The sequence below is a fragment of the Cinclus cinclus genome, chromosome 2 (genome assembly GCF_963662255.1).
Source record: "Cinclus cinclus chromosome 2, bCinCin1.1, whole genome shotgun sequence".
Classification (NCBI taxonomy): Eukaryota; Metazoa; Chordata; class Aves; order Passeriformes; family Cinclidae; genus Cinclus; species Cinclus cinclus.
The window spans coordinates 77,477,270-77,496,110 of NC_085047.1; the positions used below are offsets into that span (position 1 = coordinate 77,477,270).

Here is an 18,841-nt window from a genome sequence, read left to right on the forward strand (position 1 = left end):
GAGGTGATGCTGTCTTTAGAGTTGAGCAAAAAAGTTGCTTTAGCACTGTCAGGTAGCTAATTAATCCCTCAGTAAATAAAGGCATTCTGTAATTAAATAAGCGAGATGTGCAATCAGTTCTAAGACAAAATGCTTTGCATATTAATATATTGTAATCCAGGAGCCACATGATCATGGCTTGGTTTTTGGATATGAAGTATTTGTAACAAACTTTTAACATTATGGGGAGCACACTGCAGGCAAAACAGTGGGGGTTTTTTTTGGTTTTTTTTTTTTTTTTTTTTGAAGCTTAGCTGAGTGCGATCTGCGGGCTAAAGATTTGAAAGTCTGTTAAAAAGCATAATTTTTAGTAGGGAAAAACAACATAGTTTCAGGATGTGGATAGTTGTAAATACATGAAAGGGAATGAAAAGTAACCTTTTGACGTTTCAATGGAGCAGCTGCGCTGCTGGGGAACCGATATTATTGACTCGGGGAGGTAAAAGTGTTCTGCAAAGGGAGGCACATGGTTTGGGACTTTGAAGACCGCAAGAACCAGCAGCGCCGCCTGCCAGCTAACCTACAATTAGTTAATCTGTGGGGTGGTCGCCGCCGTCCAACCTCCTCGTATGAAGAATTTGGGGTTATAATCGCGGGCGCGAAAGCGCCCAGCAGCCATTCCCTGCGGGAAGGCGATGGGAAACGAAGAGTCGGACGGAGCCCCGCTCACCTGGCTGCGCCCTCGGCCCGTCCCATTGGCTGCCCGAAGCCCCGCCCCCGCCCCTCATTGGCTGCTTCCGCCTCCCGCCCCCCTCCCCGCGAGCGGCCGGTCCCGGTCCAGTACCTGGAGGGGAGCGCGGGGCGGCTCCCCCCGCCCCCGCCGGGCCGCCGCGCGCTCCCATTGGCGGCAGGGCCGGCGTGCTGGTCCCGCCCATTGGCTGGCTGGGCGGCCGGCCCGGCCGCGATTGGCCGGCGGGCGGGGGCGGGGCGCGCCCCGCCGGGAGCCGTGTTTGGGCTGGAGTTGCGGCGGAGCGGGATCGGTAGCGGAGCTGTGCGGCCGCCGCCGGGCAGCGCGTTTCGGGCACGGCGCTCGGCGCCCAGCCGCGGGATGGCCGCCTCGGGCTGCGTGCGGCGCGGCGCGCTGGGCTGAGCGGAGCGTGCCGCGGCCGCCCTCCTGCCAGGACCATGCCGTCGAGAAAGGAGCCGGGCGCCCCTCGGCTGCGGGATCCGAGCGGGGCGGTCGCCCCGGCAGCGGCCGGCAGCGCCTGATCCCGCGCCGCGCTGCCCCCGCGCACCGCCATGGACGAGCGCTTCAACAGGTGGCTGCTGCCGCCGCTGCTGGCGCTGCTCTTCCTGCTCATCGTCTACCAGTACGTGTCGCCCGCCTGCCCCGGCGCCGCCTGCCCCCGCCGCCCGCCGGCCTCCGCCGCCCGCCGCGGGGGGGGCCCGGAGGAGCGGGAGGAGGAGGAGGCGGCGGCGATGCCGCGGCTGGCGGCCAAGTTCCCGTTCGCCCGGGGGGAGCTGTGCCGGCGGGTGCGGTTCGACATGCGGGGCCGCGACGTGATCGTCTTCCTGCACATCCAGAAGACGGGCGGCACCACCTTCGGGCGGCACCTGGTGCGCAACATCCACCTGGAGCAGCCCTGCTACTGCCGGGCCGGGCAGAAAAAGTGCGCCTGCCACCGCCCGGGCGGCGACAAGGACACCTGGCTCTTCTCCCGCTTCTCCACCGGCTGGAGCTGCGGGCTGCACGCCGACTGGACCGAGCTCACCAGCTGCGTGCCCGCCGCCATGGAGCGCCGCGGCTGCGCCGGCAACCGCACCCTCAGGTCAGTGCCTGCTTTCCTGATGCTCCAAATCAGATCCCGCCTTTCCCAGCGCCGTGGGAAGGCGTCCTGGCAGCAGATCCCGCTCCCCGGCCGCTGGGCCGGAGTTGTCCGCAGCCGTCCTCAATAAGAATCAAACGGCGGGGCAAGGCCGGTGTTCCGGGGGAGGTTCTGCTGCGGGCTCTTGCCTTCCCGGTGTGTTACCTGTGATCCTTTGGCTTTGCCTCAGATTCGTGGTGGTTCCACGTAGCGCGCGTGCAGCTGCCTTTTGTACGGGCTGGCGCGAGAGAAACTCCGCTCGCGTTCCCGCAAGTTTCTCCTGTCTGTTTGTCCTTTCGAAACTTGTCTTTAATAAATCGCTACGCTCTTCTGCAGCAAGAAGAGTGCCTCTGCAGAATCTGATGGATCGTTGCAGCTGCTGAATGTTGTAACTAGCGGAGTTGGAAGTATCCAGAAGCCCTTAAACTTCTCTCTCACCCGTGCTTCGTGTTGGCACAAGGGCAGGTTCTGTGCTTGCCGCGCTGTGCTGACCGCTCGCTCTCTGTGCAAGCTCGAAGACCTGCAGACCATGGCAGGTTCTGTGCAGGGAACGCTGTACTGGCAAAAATGGCACTGCGAATGTCCCTTTGATGACCTGATGACAGGTGGAAAAGGGAATTCTCTGTGCATGCTGCCTCTCTGCGTGTTTTAATGTGGTTTTGTTGGGGCTTGTGGAAGGTCTTGCCTGTTCCAAACATGGAATAATTGTTGGATGGGTGTTCTCTCTTAATAAGAGATACCTCTAGGTGATTCAGTGAATTTTGGTCTTTGTACTTGTTTATTTACCGTTCAATCAGATTATTCGGGCTAGTATTAGAACCGGTCTTTATTTGTTTGTTTGATTTTGGATATGTATATTAAGGAGTCATGAGCTGAATTCACTCTTAAACCTCTGCACTTTAATGGTTGTAACTTCAACTCTGTACAGTATTAAGGAAAATATAGGAAGAATATCTTTTAAAAAAGTTACATTGTTTGGTAGCTACCTTACAGTCTTTCATTTTAGTATCTGTCTTAATTTTAAGAGTCCACAAATTTTAGATTTTTAGTAGAATCATTTCCACATTGTGATTTGAATCTTGTCACTTAAGAATATGCATAGTCCATGACATTCATGGGCACATTTTCACAGGGTTTATTCATCAAGACAGTGGAATTGATTATTGTTGTTGTTGGACAATTTGAAGTTTATTTGATGTGAACATTCAAGGCCCTCCCATACAGCAAAGCTAGTTGCATTTGGAAAGCATCCAGTCAGGATAGTTTGAATCATTGTGGATGGTTGTGGACCTGGACTGTACTTGCAACATACTGTTAAGGTAATTGATACAATTTTACGAAAAAAGTTCAGCTGAGGATAAAGTGTATGTATTTGCCAGTGGAAGAGAAATGATGTAAATGTCTTCAAGGACAGAATAACTTGGTGGTGGCTGTAGAGATTTAAGGAATATTCAAGAAACTTACAATGTAAAAGGGAGGGGAGGAGGAAGAGTAAAACTTGTAAAAACGTCTGAAAATACAGAGTCTGCTAGTGAAGTCCACTTTGTCTCTCTCATGAAGAGTATTAGCAGGTAAAAAACTGAGTGCTACATTCAATTGCAAAGATTACAAATGGGCAATAAAATTGGAGTAGTGGCTTCAGTACTATTACAGAAAACCATTCTTGTATTAGGTAAATTTAAAGCTTCAAGTTGAACTACACAGCCAGTTGTAGTGGTTATTCAGTGGCTATACAGTTAGTATATCAGTATTTTATTAATTATTTTAATATTTAATTTTTAAAATTATTTTAAATTACAGTTAATATATCAGTATTTTATATATTAGTAAAACTATTTTCAATACTTTGAAAAAAGACATGTAGTGATGCTTTACTATTATAGGTAAATACTGTTTTCTGAATTTTTTTGGTTTCTGGTTTTGTTTAATTAGTGGATTATTTGATTAGTGTAAGATTGCCCTTCTTAATTTGTCTTTTACATAAATGAGGAAAGTGCTGTGAAAAATAATTTATTGCATTATTTTAATACTTGTTAATTCTTGTGTAATGACCTGTGCTAGGAGACACCTTTAAATTTTACCCATTGTTTTGTCATTATAACTGTGTAACTTCTGCTTCTCAAGGAGCTCTAAAAGGAATCAAATAACCCTGAAGTATGGATTATCTCTGCTGTGAATTTCTTTGCTCTTGGTGAAATTGGAATCAAGCCCAAGATACTTTGCTGTACTATTAGAGGCATACATCGAAGTCTTTTTTTAATGTCTCAGTGGAGAACTGGGGAGACTGTATACCTAAAATAGGCAAGAAGCTAGCATATGGGTCTAATGTAAAGCATACTGAATATTTTAAGTCATCCTTTAAAGCTTCTGAATGTATTTGAAATACTAGATTTCCTTGAATAGCTCAACTTTTCTGCCTTCCAGATATGGTGTCAGAAAATTAGGCTAAATTGGTTAAATATCTGACAGTGGGTTTTCTTTGTGGCCCTCGGGACAAACTCTTACCAAGGTATTTGATCTCCTGTGTCATATATTTGATGCAGTAAAGATGTTATGTGCGTTTCAGATTTTTTTTGTTTATTTCTCCATATAGTAGGTGTTAATATCCACACCTGCTATGTGCAGAAACAAACAATAAAATCTTGTTCTTTCTGATCCCTGTATATGCAGTTTGTCTTTTACTACACAGAGGGAATAAAGGATTTATAGTGTATGATAGTGAAAATTCGTTTCTTAAAGGGCTAAAATTAGTGTAAATTGGATTAAGTCCTACCTTTTAACCCAGATCTTCAGAAGATTTCATGAAGAAACTGTGATTAGAATTCATGGGGGAAGGGGCTAGCTGATAAGGAGTGGATGATCATGGTAAATGTCCTGGAAGATCTGTGAAGCACAACCTCTCCTCAGTTTTTGTTTTTCATGGACAGTGTGTTTAAATCACATTAGGGTTTTGAAGAGAATTTATCTTAGTTTTTCGTCTTTCTAATGTTTTGAAGTCTCAGACCCAAGATGGAACATGGGGCAAAAACTGATGCTGTGCTCCAGAAATCTGAACTTTAAGCCCAAGTGGCAGCAGGGACTTTTACCTGTGTGGGACTTAATGGTATGGTGTGCCTTGTCCCAGCTTCAATATGAAAAGTTGTTTGTTATTAACCTATTGGATGCTGCTGTGAAGTTGTAGAACTATTTATTTGGTTAGAAAGGAAAGTAATTATTTTGAATTACATTACTTCCAAAAGCAACCAAACCAAGACAAAACCTGTGGACTTTATTTCTTCAAACATTTGTATATGTTTTCATTTTCAGGATGTAGATTTTCTGCTAAAATACCTGTTTAAGTGTCTACAGAGCCAGGCTATTAGTTTTTCATAGTAATGCGTAGCTTTTACTTTCACAGAAGTTGCTATCTGGATAGTGCCTTTAAAATTGCTTTTTAAATTTATTTTTTTTAAAGAAACAGTCTTTTATGTGTTTGCATTGCCCTCTGTGGAAGCCATTGAAGTTGGTGATGCTTATGTTCAGCTCTGCCCCCAGAACCTGGCTTTCCTTCAGAAAGAGCCAAGAAGCTGAGTCTGTGGAATCTTAGCCAGCGCTGCTTGAGGAAAGAATGGGAAGAGGAATGTTGTGAGATGTCTAACCTGGTATGCCAGGGAAGAGTTGGTGTCAAGACTGAGTGACATTAGGGTGCCTCTGCAGACAGTGGGGAGAAATATAATAACACAGGCAGCCCTTTTAAGGGTCTCAGACATGTCTGAGACCTGCTGAATTGTCTTCTGGAGGGCCAGTTCTTCCATTCACTGATAACAAGGGAAAGACTAGAACTGTGAATTGGGACTTTGTGTCTAAAATTAGAGGAGAAGAGTTCCACATCTAATATTGAAGAGACATTGTCCAAACTGACTGTCTGCCTCTGTTAGGTTGTCAGGTAATTCTTGGGGTGTGAAGTAGGGCTTGCTTTGCCTCTCTGCTCTATGGAGGAGGGGGTTGAGAAAACCTGAGAAGTTCTGATCAAGGCACGTTTTATCCCTTGCTGATGATGTCTGCAATATAATTAATAATCATTCATTATTGTTTATTTGAAGTTTGATTAAACTAGGAAGGCAATCCTTTGAACTACACACTTGAAAGGATGCTTTATTGAAAGTTTTGTCTAATTTTCTAATATGAAACAGTGAAATCACACTTATGTAAACCCCATATGCTTTATTGTCAGTTCAGTCTTCAAAACTATTGATTTTCATTAATTTGCTTCTATTATACTCAATTTCCTTGTCCTATTTAACTTACCATATGTTACAGTTTTCTGTGGAAGTGTAAACCAGCAGTGTAAGCCCGTGAGTCCTGGAATGGGGAAGAGTTGAATAGAAAATATTAGTAGGATTCTTTGTCCTTAATTTGCATTCCTTTATTTGACTACTGGGTGTTTTTTAAGCTGTAGCTGTAATAGAACATAGGACTCTGATCTTTGCAGCCATGGTAAATGATCGACACAGAAATCTGAGAGTGTTAATTGGAAAATAAGACTATGCTGAAGATAGTGGACAGAAGTAAATAAAAGTCAAAAATGTTTAAACTGAAAAAAGCACAAATTTTCTATTGTACCTTAATATCTTCTACTGAAATGAGTAATGGAGGCAGTGAATTCTATATAGTTTTTTAATAAATGTAAGGAACAACAAAGATTAAACAATTTCCTGTGGCCCTGCTACTGACTGTGGGTTTTTTACTTCCTTACCTGTCTCTAGTGTAATCTGCTCAAGGGTTTCATTGTCCTTAAAATTGAAAAGTGGTGTTGTCTTCCCCAAGTGCTTAGTGTGAATCTTGTTAACTTCAATTTTAAGCCCATTGCATCTCCTGTCTTTTGAGAACCTGAGAACAAATTGATCCTGTTTTCTTTCCAGTAGCCTTTTGGGTACTTTGGGTACTTAGGAAGCCCTCTTTCAAGCTTCCCTGCTTGAATGGTAACCAAATCCAATACACTCTGTCTTTATTGAAGGAACACAAAGAATGGCCCTGCTCTTTGGGTTTGTGTCAGTTGTTTTCTTGAAAAGTGGTGTTTCAGTGGGAGCACAGTATTTTGTCTCTTAAGTGTAATACAAAATGGACCAGAAAAGATTACTTGGCTTATTCAGAAACTTGTGTTTGTGGTTGTACTCTTCACTGATATTTACCATTTTGCAGCTGCCTGACATTGACTGTCAGCTTGGGATTTAGACATTGCTCATTTTATTAAAGACTACTGCTTATATTTTCCATTGGCTTTTTGTAGGAGTTTTGTGCTTATCCTCAGTGGATTCCGTTCCCCTTCTGTCAATTTCTTTCATTTGCCAAATTGATTTAAGTTTTTTTATCCTTCCTGGCTTTTCATCATTGGCACATTTAGTAAAAATGGCTTTGTTTTCAGCATCCATGTTGTTGATGCAAACATTGAATAGAATGAAATCCCCTTGTAATAAACCTTTTGTTTGATAACTCTCAGAATTGCTTTCCAGGGAGTTCTGCCCTTGCCACATCACTTTTTTTTTTTTTCTAGACTGTGGATTTTTTTGGCTTATGGGAGTAATTGAGATGTTGCCTGAAGTCATCCCCCTTTTTTTTTTTGAAAAGCATTTCCTTTCTAATGTTCCTATTTTTAAGTCAGCTACTGTATTTTAGCAGGAAATTAGGCTGTTTTGATCCAGATTGATTGAGATAAGATAGCAGACAGCACTACTTTCTTCTATTTGTTTACAGACAACTTGTTTAGAACTTCTGGCAACAGCTAGCGACTCTCCTTAACTATTTTTGCTCTGTATATGTCACCTGTGAAGTTTCCCCTGCCAGAATAGAAGACAAATGATTGATGTAGCAGAACTTTCTGCATCAAGGTTGTCACAACCCTGAAAAATCTTTCACCCAAAGATAAGTCTTGTCTTCAGACTTTTGAAGATACTGCTATAAATCTCAGCAGGGTGCCTACAAAAAATGACTAGAACTCATGTTTACTGTTAATTGCCAGGAATGATAAAAGTGTGGTCAGCACTATTTCAAATGGGAACAGGTAGTTCTTATTCATCCATCATTGTAATTTATGGATAACTGGAACAGAGTAAGTTTTGAGCCAGGAAGGTGGGTGCTATGAAAATGATGACCTGAACTGCAGTTCTAGTTGTCTGGAAGAGAATTTAGTGAGTTATCCAAGCAAATTTGGCTTTTTCTGGTATTTCTTTCTGGAAAATAGGCTGTCTAATAAGATTTTCTTTAATGCAGCAATTGCTCTCTTTTTTATGGAGGAACCAGGCAGAGAAGTCCTGTGGGAGAAGAAAAGAGTGGAAGTGTCAGGAACATCCCCTAGGGCTGTACAGTGTTGCAAGGCATAGCAGCTGTTTTAACTTTCTCTGTTATGATGCTTTTAAAATTTCCAGTAACCAGCTGCCTAATCTAGAATAGTTTCCAATCCTCTAGAGAAGGGTATTGCTTAAATACTTACACAGCCTTAGGAGATATACAGGTTTGAGGCAGAATGGGAAAAGTTACTTTTGTGAATGGGAAAAGTTGCTGTGTAACGCCATTACACTGATAGAGATCAGATCTGTAGGCACAGCCAGTGGCAAAAATAGGGATAAAATTGTAAGCTTGCTTGTGGAGGTCTTTTTTGAGATCTCTTTGTGGAGAAGAACAAAATCTCTGCCAACTCAGCTCTAGTGATCACAGAGAAGCTGAATGGAAACTGTAAAGATCAGACTGAACTGTATGTTTTCTACCTTCAGGTGTGCTGACACTTTTCAATGTCTTAACTTCTTATGTAAGCAAGAGTAAAGTATCTTCTCCCAGGGTTTGGTGAAGCCATGTCAGCTTATATATAATGTAAAGACTCTGCTGCTGTTTGTGCAGAAATGAGGCTCAGTATGAGCAAGGGAAAGCTTTTATTCTTTAATATTTTTAGTATAGCATTCAACCTGCTTACTGTTCTCTGGAAGTATTTATAAACCAAATTTCTATGCTATATTTGTTGTAATGTTCCCTTACCTCAGAAAGTAACTTGAAGTCCCTTAAAAACTATTATTGCTGAGCAAGGTTTTAAACACTGTGTAGGAGGCTAATTGCATGAATTAAAAGTTTCATTTGGACAGCCACTAGGTAGCTGCTAAAACAGCTACTATTTTAAGGGAAAAAACAGAAGTATTTTAGGATTTTGTTTGAGCTGGCATGAGTCTTCTTTCAGAGAAATTGGTAGAGTAGAAAAATCAGTAACTCTTGAAGTACTTATGGTCTGTTACATGATCAGTGCTTGAGATCTCGATATGTATTGACTGAAAAGGTGTAAAATGAGTTCTTGTAAGGGTAGGACCTATGAGGATTTTGATTCTGCAATGAAGCTTACACTTAGGTGGTCTTATGTGTAGTTCTAAAAAGATCTGGAGTGTGGCCCACAGGTTAAAGTAATCTTAGAAAAAAAGAGTGTTTAAACTTAATGTCTTAACCCCCTTTTCTTTTTCTTTAATAATTGGCAACCTGTTAGGAAATGATTGATATAAATGTAGTCTTCAGACACATTAGAAGTGTTTCATTAATACAGTTATATGACAGTTGTGAAAGTTACAAGGTCATGCAGAGTGGATTGTGACTCTGAGTGTTTACAAACTGGTGGAAGTGACAAACATACTGGCATAGTAGTAGATAAACTTTGAATGCCATATGAAGGATAATGTTGGGATGGGGAAAGCAATGAGGAGGTGCAACTTCAGTTTCCAAAGGATGGAACAAACCATGATATTCATAATTGACTTGAGAGTTTATTTCCTGTTCTGTGAAGTAACTTGATGTTGATGAGAAGTCTCTCCACATGGTGCTCTTTGATACTTGAAGGAAATGGTCCCTTCAGGATGTATGTAGAGGAGCTGACATCTCTGAGACCAGTTACTTTCTGCAAATAAATTAACTTGAAAGTGAGATCAGTGAAATAAAGTGCTTCACAAAGCACTAATAAAAAGGACAATTTTTTAAAATTTCTCATCTAAGTTCTAATGATATCAATGTAAAGAACTTGCTGACTTACAGATTTCCATTTGATTTGTGAGCTGGCTTTTGTTTAAGTAGCAAATACATTTGTATCTCAGTGTTTGTGTATTTGCATACTTAAAAGTGTCTACTTGCAATTTTTTACTTTAGTTCCATATATCTTTGCATGCATGTTCTGTCTGAGAATGTGGGGATAGGAGGAATAGCAACTGATAGTGTTTGCCTGAGGAGCTCCTCCAAGGAAGAAGAGAGAGAGGAGAAGCAGTGTAGGTAAAAGCTGTGAGCCTCAAGTGAGAGTGAAGTCTGGAAGAGAGCAGGGAGCAGAAATAACTGCAGTCTTGCAAGGTCAAGGGAGGATCAAAATTATACTTTTTTTTTTTTCCAATACAAATGGTTTAGGGTTTAAAGCTCTCCATAAGTTCCTTTTATACTTGCTGGAATAAAAAGGTACAGAGGTAATGAAAATCTTCAGGTACTAGGTAATTGGAGCTCCTGTTCTACATAGGTATTTTATTTTGCTGGTATAGGTTTTCTCAAGTTAGGTAAGTGTTGTAATAAGAGAGCCAAATAGTAAATTAATCATCTTCAGTTCCAGCAGTGTAAATCACTAATAGCAGAGTAGTCAGGATGTTTTCATGCCAGAAACACCTCTGTCAGGCTAAAGCTATGTCATTTCTGTTGCTGGCTTAACAAGGTTCGGATGAGAAGAGGAACTTAATAAAATACTTTATGTTGATTTCTGTGACAAGTCATTTGGATTTATTATAGAATTACGTAGAAGGGATCTCTGGCAGTCGTGTACCTCAAACCCCTGCTTATCAGTCTAGCTAGAGCAGGTTGTTCTAGGCTATGCCTGGCAATTATGAGTAGCTCCAGGGATGGTGGTCCCACAGGGTCTCTGAGCAGCTTCTTGCAGTGTTTGGCCGTCCTCATGGGAAAAAGAGCTTTCCTCCTCAGCTAAAAGAAATGTTCCATTTTCCAAATCGTCTTTGTTTTTTCCTGTCCTACTAGTGTGTACATCTGAAAAGAGTCAGGTTACTACTTTTCTATTTACTCCCTCATGGAAATTGAATGGACTGAGGAGGTCTGCCATGTTGCTGCCTTGTCCCCAGACTGAACAAGCTTCACTTGGCCACTCTTTGTGTCGTGTGTCCCAGCCTCTTGATCATCTTGGTGGCCCTTTGCTGTACCAAGGTCTGCCTTTTATCAGTGTGCTCAAAATCAGACACATCAATCCAGGTGCTGTCTTACCAATGCTGAAAGGTGGAGTGAGGAGCAGTCAATTCCCCCAGCCTGCATAGTAGCTCCTGCCAGCAAAGCTTGATGCTTGGTTAGCCTGCTTCACTTCCCAGGGGTGCATTTTGGTGGCTGTTACTCAACAGCATCCACCAGGAGCCCCTGATCTGTTTCTGCAGAGCTGTGTCCTATCCACTGCATGCCCAGCCTGTCTTGTGTGTTACTTCACCTCAGCAGCAATTTTTTTTCTTTTTACATAGAATCATGGAATCATACAATGGTTTGGGTTGGAAGGGATATCAAAGATCATCTGGCTCCAGTCTACCTGCCATGGGCAGGGACGAGACACCTTCCACTAGAGCAGGTTGTTCAAAGCCCCGTCCAACCTGGCCATGCACACTTTCAGAGACAGTCCACAGCTTCTCAGTCCCACCACCCTCACAGTAAACCACTTACCATGGTTGATCCTCGTGAGTTTCCCATCAACACAGTTCTCTTGCCTCTTGAAGTGACTTGAAATAGAAGCATTGCTCTCTGGAGTGTTGATCTCTTTCTCCAGTGAACCTGCTGAGATCAGGCTCTGTCCCACCATCCAGGTCATTAATAGAGAGTTTTAAACACCGTTGGCATCACTGCCAGTTCTTGGGTGACACCACAAATTATCAGCCACCAGTTGAATTTTGTGTAGTACCCATGTCTCACCAGAATCCCTCAAATAACACAGTGGGAGACCATGGCAAAATCCTTGCTGATGTCAATGCAAACATCCACTGCTCCAGGGAAGTTTGCTCAATCACCTTTCCAGGGGTGGAGATGAGACTCACCAGCCTGTAGCTCCTTGAATCCTTCTTGAAACTAAGTCTACAGTTGGGTTTTTATTTATGGAAATTGGGAAGAAAGATTACAATGGAGAAGATGCTGCAACATGAGAAGGTGTTGAAGTAAGTATTTTAGCTGCTTCTTGTTCCTCAGTTTGAAAATTCCTGGAACAGGCTCAGAAGCTATATATATTAAATGAAGGACATATGCAACATTTTTTTTCACTGTGGATATTACATTAGTTTGTTGGAAGAAATTTACTATAGCATTAACTTTTTAAATGGGGTGTGATACTTCTGTGACATCCAGTGTAAAGCTGTCATTGAGCATGTATTACAAAAAATGTTTCCTTTGTACATTTCTTGTAAGAATGGGATGGTATGCTTCCCTGGTGTCTGGGAGAGCAAATTTTTTTCTCATTAAAGTGATTTTAGTAGATAAATTAGAACTTGAGTAGCAGTTTAGTAAATAAGAGGAAGTCACATATTTGTCTTTTTAATTTTTTATTAATTTCAGGGTATATGGAGTCAATCATTTCTATTCAAATTATTTTTATCCATAAAGGTAACATTTTTATAGTTTCCATATTCATATTGCAGATGGTGTTCTTTGGAGCTCTAACTTCCATCTACAGTGCTAATGTTATTAAACTGTTCACAGTTAAATAATAGTGTAAAAATTCTTTATGTATTAACGTGAGATAACTTTCTAGAGTTTGTAATGAAAGAACATAACTGTTTTGCCTTTTTTTACTAGAGTTATTGGATTGAACTTTCAATATATGTAAGATTTTGTTGTGCAAGTTTCAAAGATTCTGAAGGCAAATACAGAATCCAGAAAAAAGCAGCAAATATACAGGCAAAGAACTTTACATTTATTTAAAGTGGATTATAAAAGCTTTAAAGTGCCAAGCAGAGAAAATTCAGAAGATGCAACCTCAAATATTAGTTTGCGTGTGCAGCTTTATTTTTTACAGCTTAGCATTTTACTTCTTTGAAGTAAAGGTTTAAAGTCCTTTTTTTCAAGACAAGACTTGTGTCACAAGCTTCAGCTCAACTGTGTTAAAGTGGTCATGCCTTTTCATCAGGCTTTTAAATCCTGAAAACACCCATTGAAATTATTTCCTCCAAACAGAAAATTTAGCTGCCTAAATGAAAGAACTGCCTGAAATTGCTTTTCCTTAACAGCTCAAACCCTTTCTAATAATTTCCTCCCCCAGCAAAGTCTTTGTTTTGCTCTCCAGGACTGTGTGAATGTATGTTGAGTTTTGCAGTGCTGCCTCTGACTTGTTTATTTTTTATCAGGCTATACCTCTTTTCATTATGATTGAATTGCCAGATAGCTGACAATGGAATCAAGAACCCCACTGTGATATGGGTCAGTACCAGCCATCTAAGTGGCTGCTGGGCCTTGCAGTAAGTCTAATAGGAAAACTGATGGACTGCATCTGACTTACAGGTTGACTGGGAAGCTTAAGTGTCACCACACAAAACTGTGGCTTTGCTTAGGAGAGCAGTAGGGATGCTAGAAGTTTGTCATTCTTGGTTTGTGCTCTGCTACTTGTATTCCAGAACATGATCAGGTAGTTTCAATGAAAATATTAAGCATAAATCCAAATAAAACACAGGAAAAAAAAAAGGTGGATTGGGAAGTCTTCTTAGCAAGAAGGTCGTTGGAGTTGCATTGATATTTTAAGTCAAATTGCAAGTTGCGTATCCTTTCAGGAGGTAAATTTATGCTAGATGCCTCAAGAATTCTCACTTTGTATATATGGGTAGCAGAAGAGCTTAAAAGGACATGCAGGACATGAAAGATTTCTTTTCACAATCACTTTTTTATTTTTAATCTCTTTTTTTTTCTGTAAAGATACCTACTACTTCTTGTATTATTCAGGTCATGTTCTGCACTTCTGATTTACTGTCTTGGCAGCCTGATGTTGCCCTCTCTCCCACATTGCTGTCCATTCTATCTTCCCAGCTCTTTTGTCTTTGTTTTATATGTTTTTCTTGTATGACTCACATCCCCTTTGCATTGTACCTGCTTGCTTTGCATGCAGAATGAGCTGGTTGGAGTAATGCTCCTCTCTGCTCAGCCTGTTCAGCAAGCTGCTGGCTTGAATTGGCTCTTGAGCTTTTCTGCCCTGTCAAAGTTCAAAGGGGCTTTTAGCTGTCTGGCTTTGTAAGATCTACCAGAACCGACCAGTTTAATCTATCCTAAATTCTTTTATTGTTCTCTCTGTTCCTAGCAGTACACAGAGACAGATAAGGAAAAATAACTGTCTTTTCCCCCTACCTGAAAAGCCAGGGGATTGAAAAGATGCATTTTGGTGTAACTCTGTGTTTCTCTGTCTTTTCCCTTAAGCTGCTGCTCAGAGGGCTTTTATAATTGCTTCCTTCTGATTTGTGTTGTTTGTCCTAGGATAAAGCGTTAAACAATTACAAGTTGTCTCAACAGCACATGCCTCAGTCTTTTACTTTTGCAATGACTTGGAGTAGAAGGTATTTAAGGTTAGTGTTGGCAGAAAAAATTGTTTTACCATTAACTGTCTGATGGCAGTACTGAAACTCAGCTCTGCAGTGCAAGACACCAGTTTCATCTTGAGGCAGGAGCAGAGGAGCCCTTCCCAGCAGGTGAAGGAAGGCAGATGAGGTGTTAATGCTTCTGTAGCGTGGGGAGAAAAGGCTTGATGGGACTGGAAATGTATGAAGTAAAGAGGAGAACTTTGGTACAAGTAGAGGACAGTGGTGGGGGGAGATAAGTCTTAAAGAGAAGAAGAAGGGATTTCATGAGAGAAGCAATATGCCAGGAAATCCACATAGAACATGTTGGCAAGAAGACATTGGAATGCACATGGTTCTATTGAGCCAATTTTCAGCAGGTGTATTGTCTCTGCAATGCTTGTTCAATCTCAGTACTCAAATTTTAGTTTCAAGTTTTTGAGAACTAATTTTAAGCAGCATATACTTTCTCATTATCTTTCAATAGAGTTTTGTTTCAGGTTTTTCTACTTCTTGAATTCACATCTAGTATCTGAATTCTTATTTATTTTCTCTATTATCATGGGTTAGAAATTAAGAGAAACGGCAGCTCATTAGAAGTCATAAACATGTTATTCCAAGTCCTGGAGCCCTATGAGCAATATGCTGTGTAAATGCACACAAGCTGACTGTATTATGTGGTTGTTCTCTTCTCTTTCTTTCTCTTTGGAGCCCTTTCATTCTCTTCTAATCTCCTGGTTGTATTGCTCCCTGGTCTGCCTGGTGCCCGCATGGCAGCAGCAGTGGCTGAGGCAGTGATTGATGTGGAGAGTAAATTGCTAGACACAGTTAGTGAGTGTTTCATGGAGCAGTTAGTCTGCAAACCAGAAGAGGGAGAAGCAGTTTTGTATGTGCTTCTGACCATTGTGTGCAGGGTCTGGTTCCAAGTGTTACTGTCATTCTGTAAAATGTATTTGCATTTCTTGCAGGATTATCTACCTCCATCTCTGAAAATCCACTAGTTTGGGGGATTTGAGGTTAAAAACCATATTAAAGTCAATTTGTAAAATTAAAATCCTTGTAAGTGGCATGGAAACTACTTGAAGATGCCATGTGGGAGTGTTAGAGGAAATACACACACCTATCAAGGACACTAAGTCCAAAAAGAAACTGGCATGGCATAGTTAAACAGTAGGGTAAAATGTGGTTTCACAAAGCAGTTTTCACCATTTTTTAAAAGTTAAGTTTTGCCTGCAAGAGCAAAATACAAAGCTTCATAAACTTCTGGCAGTATAAGGTAAGAATGCATACATTCAGCTAAGGAAGGTGTTTGAGAAACAATTTGCAGGAGGTATAAAATTAATCTTTTTGAAACACGCTGTGAACAAGAAGCCCACTGGAGAATGCCCAGGGCTAACAGATGATCTCTCCTTCTGTCCTCTAGAAATAAAGCTGTGTCAAAAAAGAAGCTATTTTCTTACCTCTTGTATCTGAGTTCATTTTTGAGCTTGAAGAAGTTCTGAATTGGAATCTTTCATTATGGACTATGTATCAAAGGATCCCTCTTCAAATGTAAGTGTTGGTAGAAGCAATTATGGAACAAGCTCCAGAAGAAAAAGGAGGGATGAAAAAAAAAAGACATATACCAGAGGGTATTTAAAAGTGACTGTTTCCAGAACTAGATGGTATTGAAAAGAGCTCAGAAATTAAGCAACCAAACTAGTAAATATGGATGACACCCTCTGCTTAAAACTTGGCATTTGAACAATTTGGAGGTAATTTTCAGGTTCCTACTACTTAACAATAAGCTTAGCATCTGCAATAGGAAAACTAGGAGAAAAGATTACAGGAAGTAGAATTAGAAGATAGTTGCCTAGTACAGCACAGTGGGAGGCCCACATGGCTTTTGTAATAGAAAATCATGCCTGAATAATGTTGTAAGATCTAAGAAGGGGTCAAAAAACATGTCTGCAAGGGAAGTTGAGTGGTTGTAGTATGCTAATGGTAACCATATTTGTCTTTATGTAGTTTTTTTCTGCTCTCAAACCCTTTTTCTGGTCACAATCTTAAGAAAAGATTCCAAATGAAGAACTAAAAATTTATTCTTAGATCTTAGGATAGACTTTTTTGCAGCACTTAGGTTAGTCTTCTAGATCTGAAGTGCCGTTCAGCAACAGTATCTTGTTACTGAAAAGCTGTTAGAGCAGGCTTAGCCTTTTTTTTCCCCATTTTATTCAGAACTGATTAATGGCTATGCACTTCAACAATAAAATGCTGTAAATCACTGTTCATGCTTTAAGACACTGTTGCAAAGATGTAACTGGAAGTTGTGCAGAAATGAATGCTGTAAACTTATTAGTTCTGTCTCTGCTTGTGCAGCAATGGTAGTAAGCCAAGTGTGGGCTTTTCAGTGTGGAGCTTAGGCTGGTAGTATAAAAAAGTTTCATATCTGAGCTGGGTGTTGTTTATCTTGCTGTTCCCACTTAAACTTCTTTTTTTTCCCTAGGGTTTTTCATTTTTTGGTGGTGTCTTTTTTTTTTTTTTTTTCTTTTTTGCTATTGCTGACAATGAGGCTTTAAGTGTTTGTAGTATACACTGAAACCAGGATGTTAGACGTGATAGTCCAAAAATCTGAGTGAAATTCAGTCTTCAAAAATTGAACCCTGGATGACAAATGGTTGATTTGTTTATTGGCTTATTTGTTTATTGTTACTTGGAAGATACAGAAAAAGGTGACAAATTCAGTTGAAGTTCATCATCAGACACACCTAGGTTAGGAAAAGTTAGGAGAAAAAGTTAAGGATAATGGCATGGTTAGAAATATGGGAAACCCCAATACAGAAGTTCTGAATTTGACATGGGAATTAAAAGCTCTGGAAGGCATAGAAGAGGCATCCTATTTTTTGGGCTTATGTGAGGGAGGAAAAGGTGGGGGAAGAAAAACGGGCATGGGATGCACTGTGTTGTAACCTTAGGTGGATTGCAGTGGTGGAATCAGAGCAAATGTAAGTAAGTCTGTGGATATTTCTGAGAGACTGGGACCTTTCAGAACTGAATGTGAATGGAGAAAACAGAAGGGTATCTGTAGTTTGGCAGTGAAGTGTAAAGGAGACTGTTGGAACTGCTCTTCCCACCTTATAAAACTCACAATAGATGAGCCTAGTGTATTTTTCCTGCTTTTGGAAATAACTCAAATTCTTGAATTCTTAGCAGTTGCCTAGCCAAAACTTGTACATTAAGGGACTCCTTGTAGTACAGTGTTCATTTTGAGAATCATCAATAGAGAAACAGTTTATAAATAATAGAAGTGAAATCCTTGTCGCTTTCCTGAATAAAATGCAAACTCTTGAGGTAAGGAGACAAGAAGTTTCTTCATGCCCCAATTTTTTCATGCCTTTACAGGTACTTGGTTTGTCACATCAACTTCAAGTTTCTTGGTCATAATTGCAGATGTAGCACTCACTCATGCAGACACTTGCACTGCAATAGATGGATTATAAAGCCATTGAATCAAAATAATCATCATGGAGTACAGTAAACTTCGTGTGAAGTTTCTGTGAGCTGCATGTATATGCATTTTTTAATCCTTTCCATAATGAAAAGGCATTCTTGGCTTGATGAGATGTTGGTATGAAAAGTACTTGCACATAAAGAGATATGCTTAGATACATCTCCTATGGTAAATCCCTTTCAGTTGAAGTTCTGAATCTGCAAATTCTGACAGCTTTTTTAGTGGTACAGCTCTTAGCACAGGTATATATGGTAGTGATGCTTAGAAATACTATCTGTGAGTTCTTAAATATGTATAAAGCCAAGAAATCCTTTAATTTGGCATTTTTAAGATAAACCACACTGGCTCTTGAAAATGTAATTTTAAATCTCCAACTACAAGGCTTTTTAAAAAATGATGGATTCTTTTTTTTCTTCAGAAATACAAGTCAGGACCCTGAATGAGACAGTGCATTTAGTTGGAATGACTTCCTATATGCATCCACATCTCTGTGTTTATATTGAGCATAGGGGCTGATCTTTTCAATCCCTGAATCTAAAGACATTATTAAAACAAATACAGGAAACCTGACCAGATAAACCCAGGAAAACTTCAGGGTGAAGGAGAATCAGTTACAAGGCTGGAAAACAGATTACTGCTTGCTTCACATCATTCAGGTGGGCTGGCTTTTCCTTAGTTCTTCTTTCTAACACTGTTCATTCTTCCCTTGCAGTGGTTACCCAGCTTGAGACAATCTGCATTTTCCATATTGAGATTTTTCCTCAGAGTCCCTGTGAAAATATCCTTACTCAGTCACCTTTTGATGCTTGTCTGTGGTTTTGCTTTCTGAAGCTGTCAAGAACACTGTCAGTCTTAGCTGCCCTGTAGCTTCCCTACTTGCCATCTGTCCCTATCTGTCACATGTGTGCTCCTTTACTATATTTTTAATGGCTGAGTGCTCAGTGTTTAGGGAA

General features: G+C 40.8%; 1 protein-coding gene across 1 annotated transcript in view; it reads left to right on the forward strand.

Annotated features, from left to right (window-relative positions):
* The first annotated feature begins 1,278 nt into the window (after positions 1-1,278).
* The window catches only part of HS6ST3 (heparan sulfate 6-O-sulfotransferase 3), a 270,954-nt gene continuing 253,391 nt past the window's right edge, over positions 1,279-18,841 (forward strand). Inside the window, exon 1 of the mRNA XM_062487810.1 lies at positions 1,279-1,808. Within this exon, the coding sequence (XP_062343794.1) occupies positions 1,279-1,808 (530 nt within the window). The remainder of the gene's footprint in view (positions 1,809-18,841) is intronic.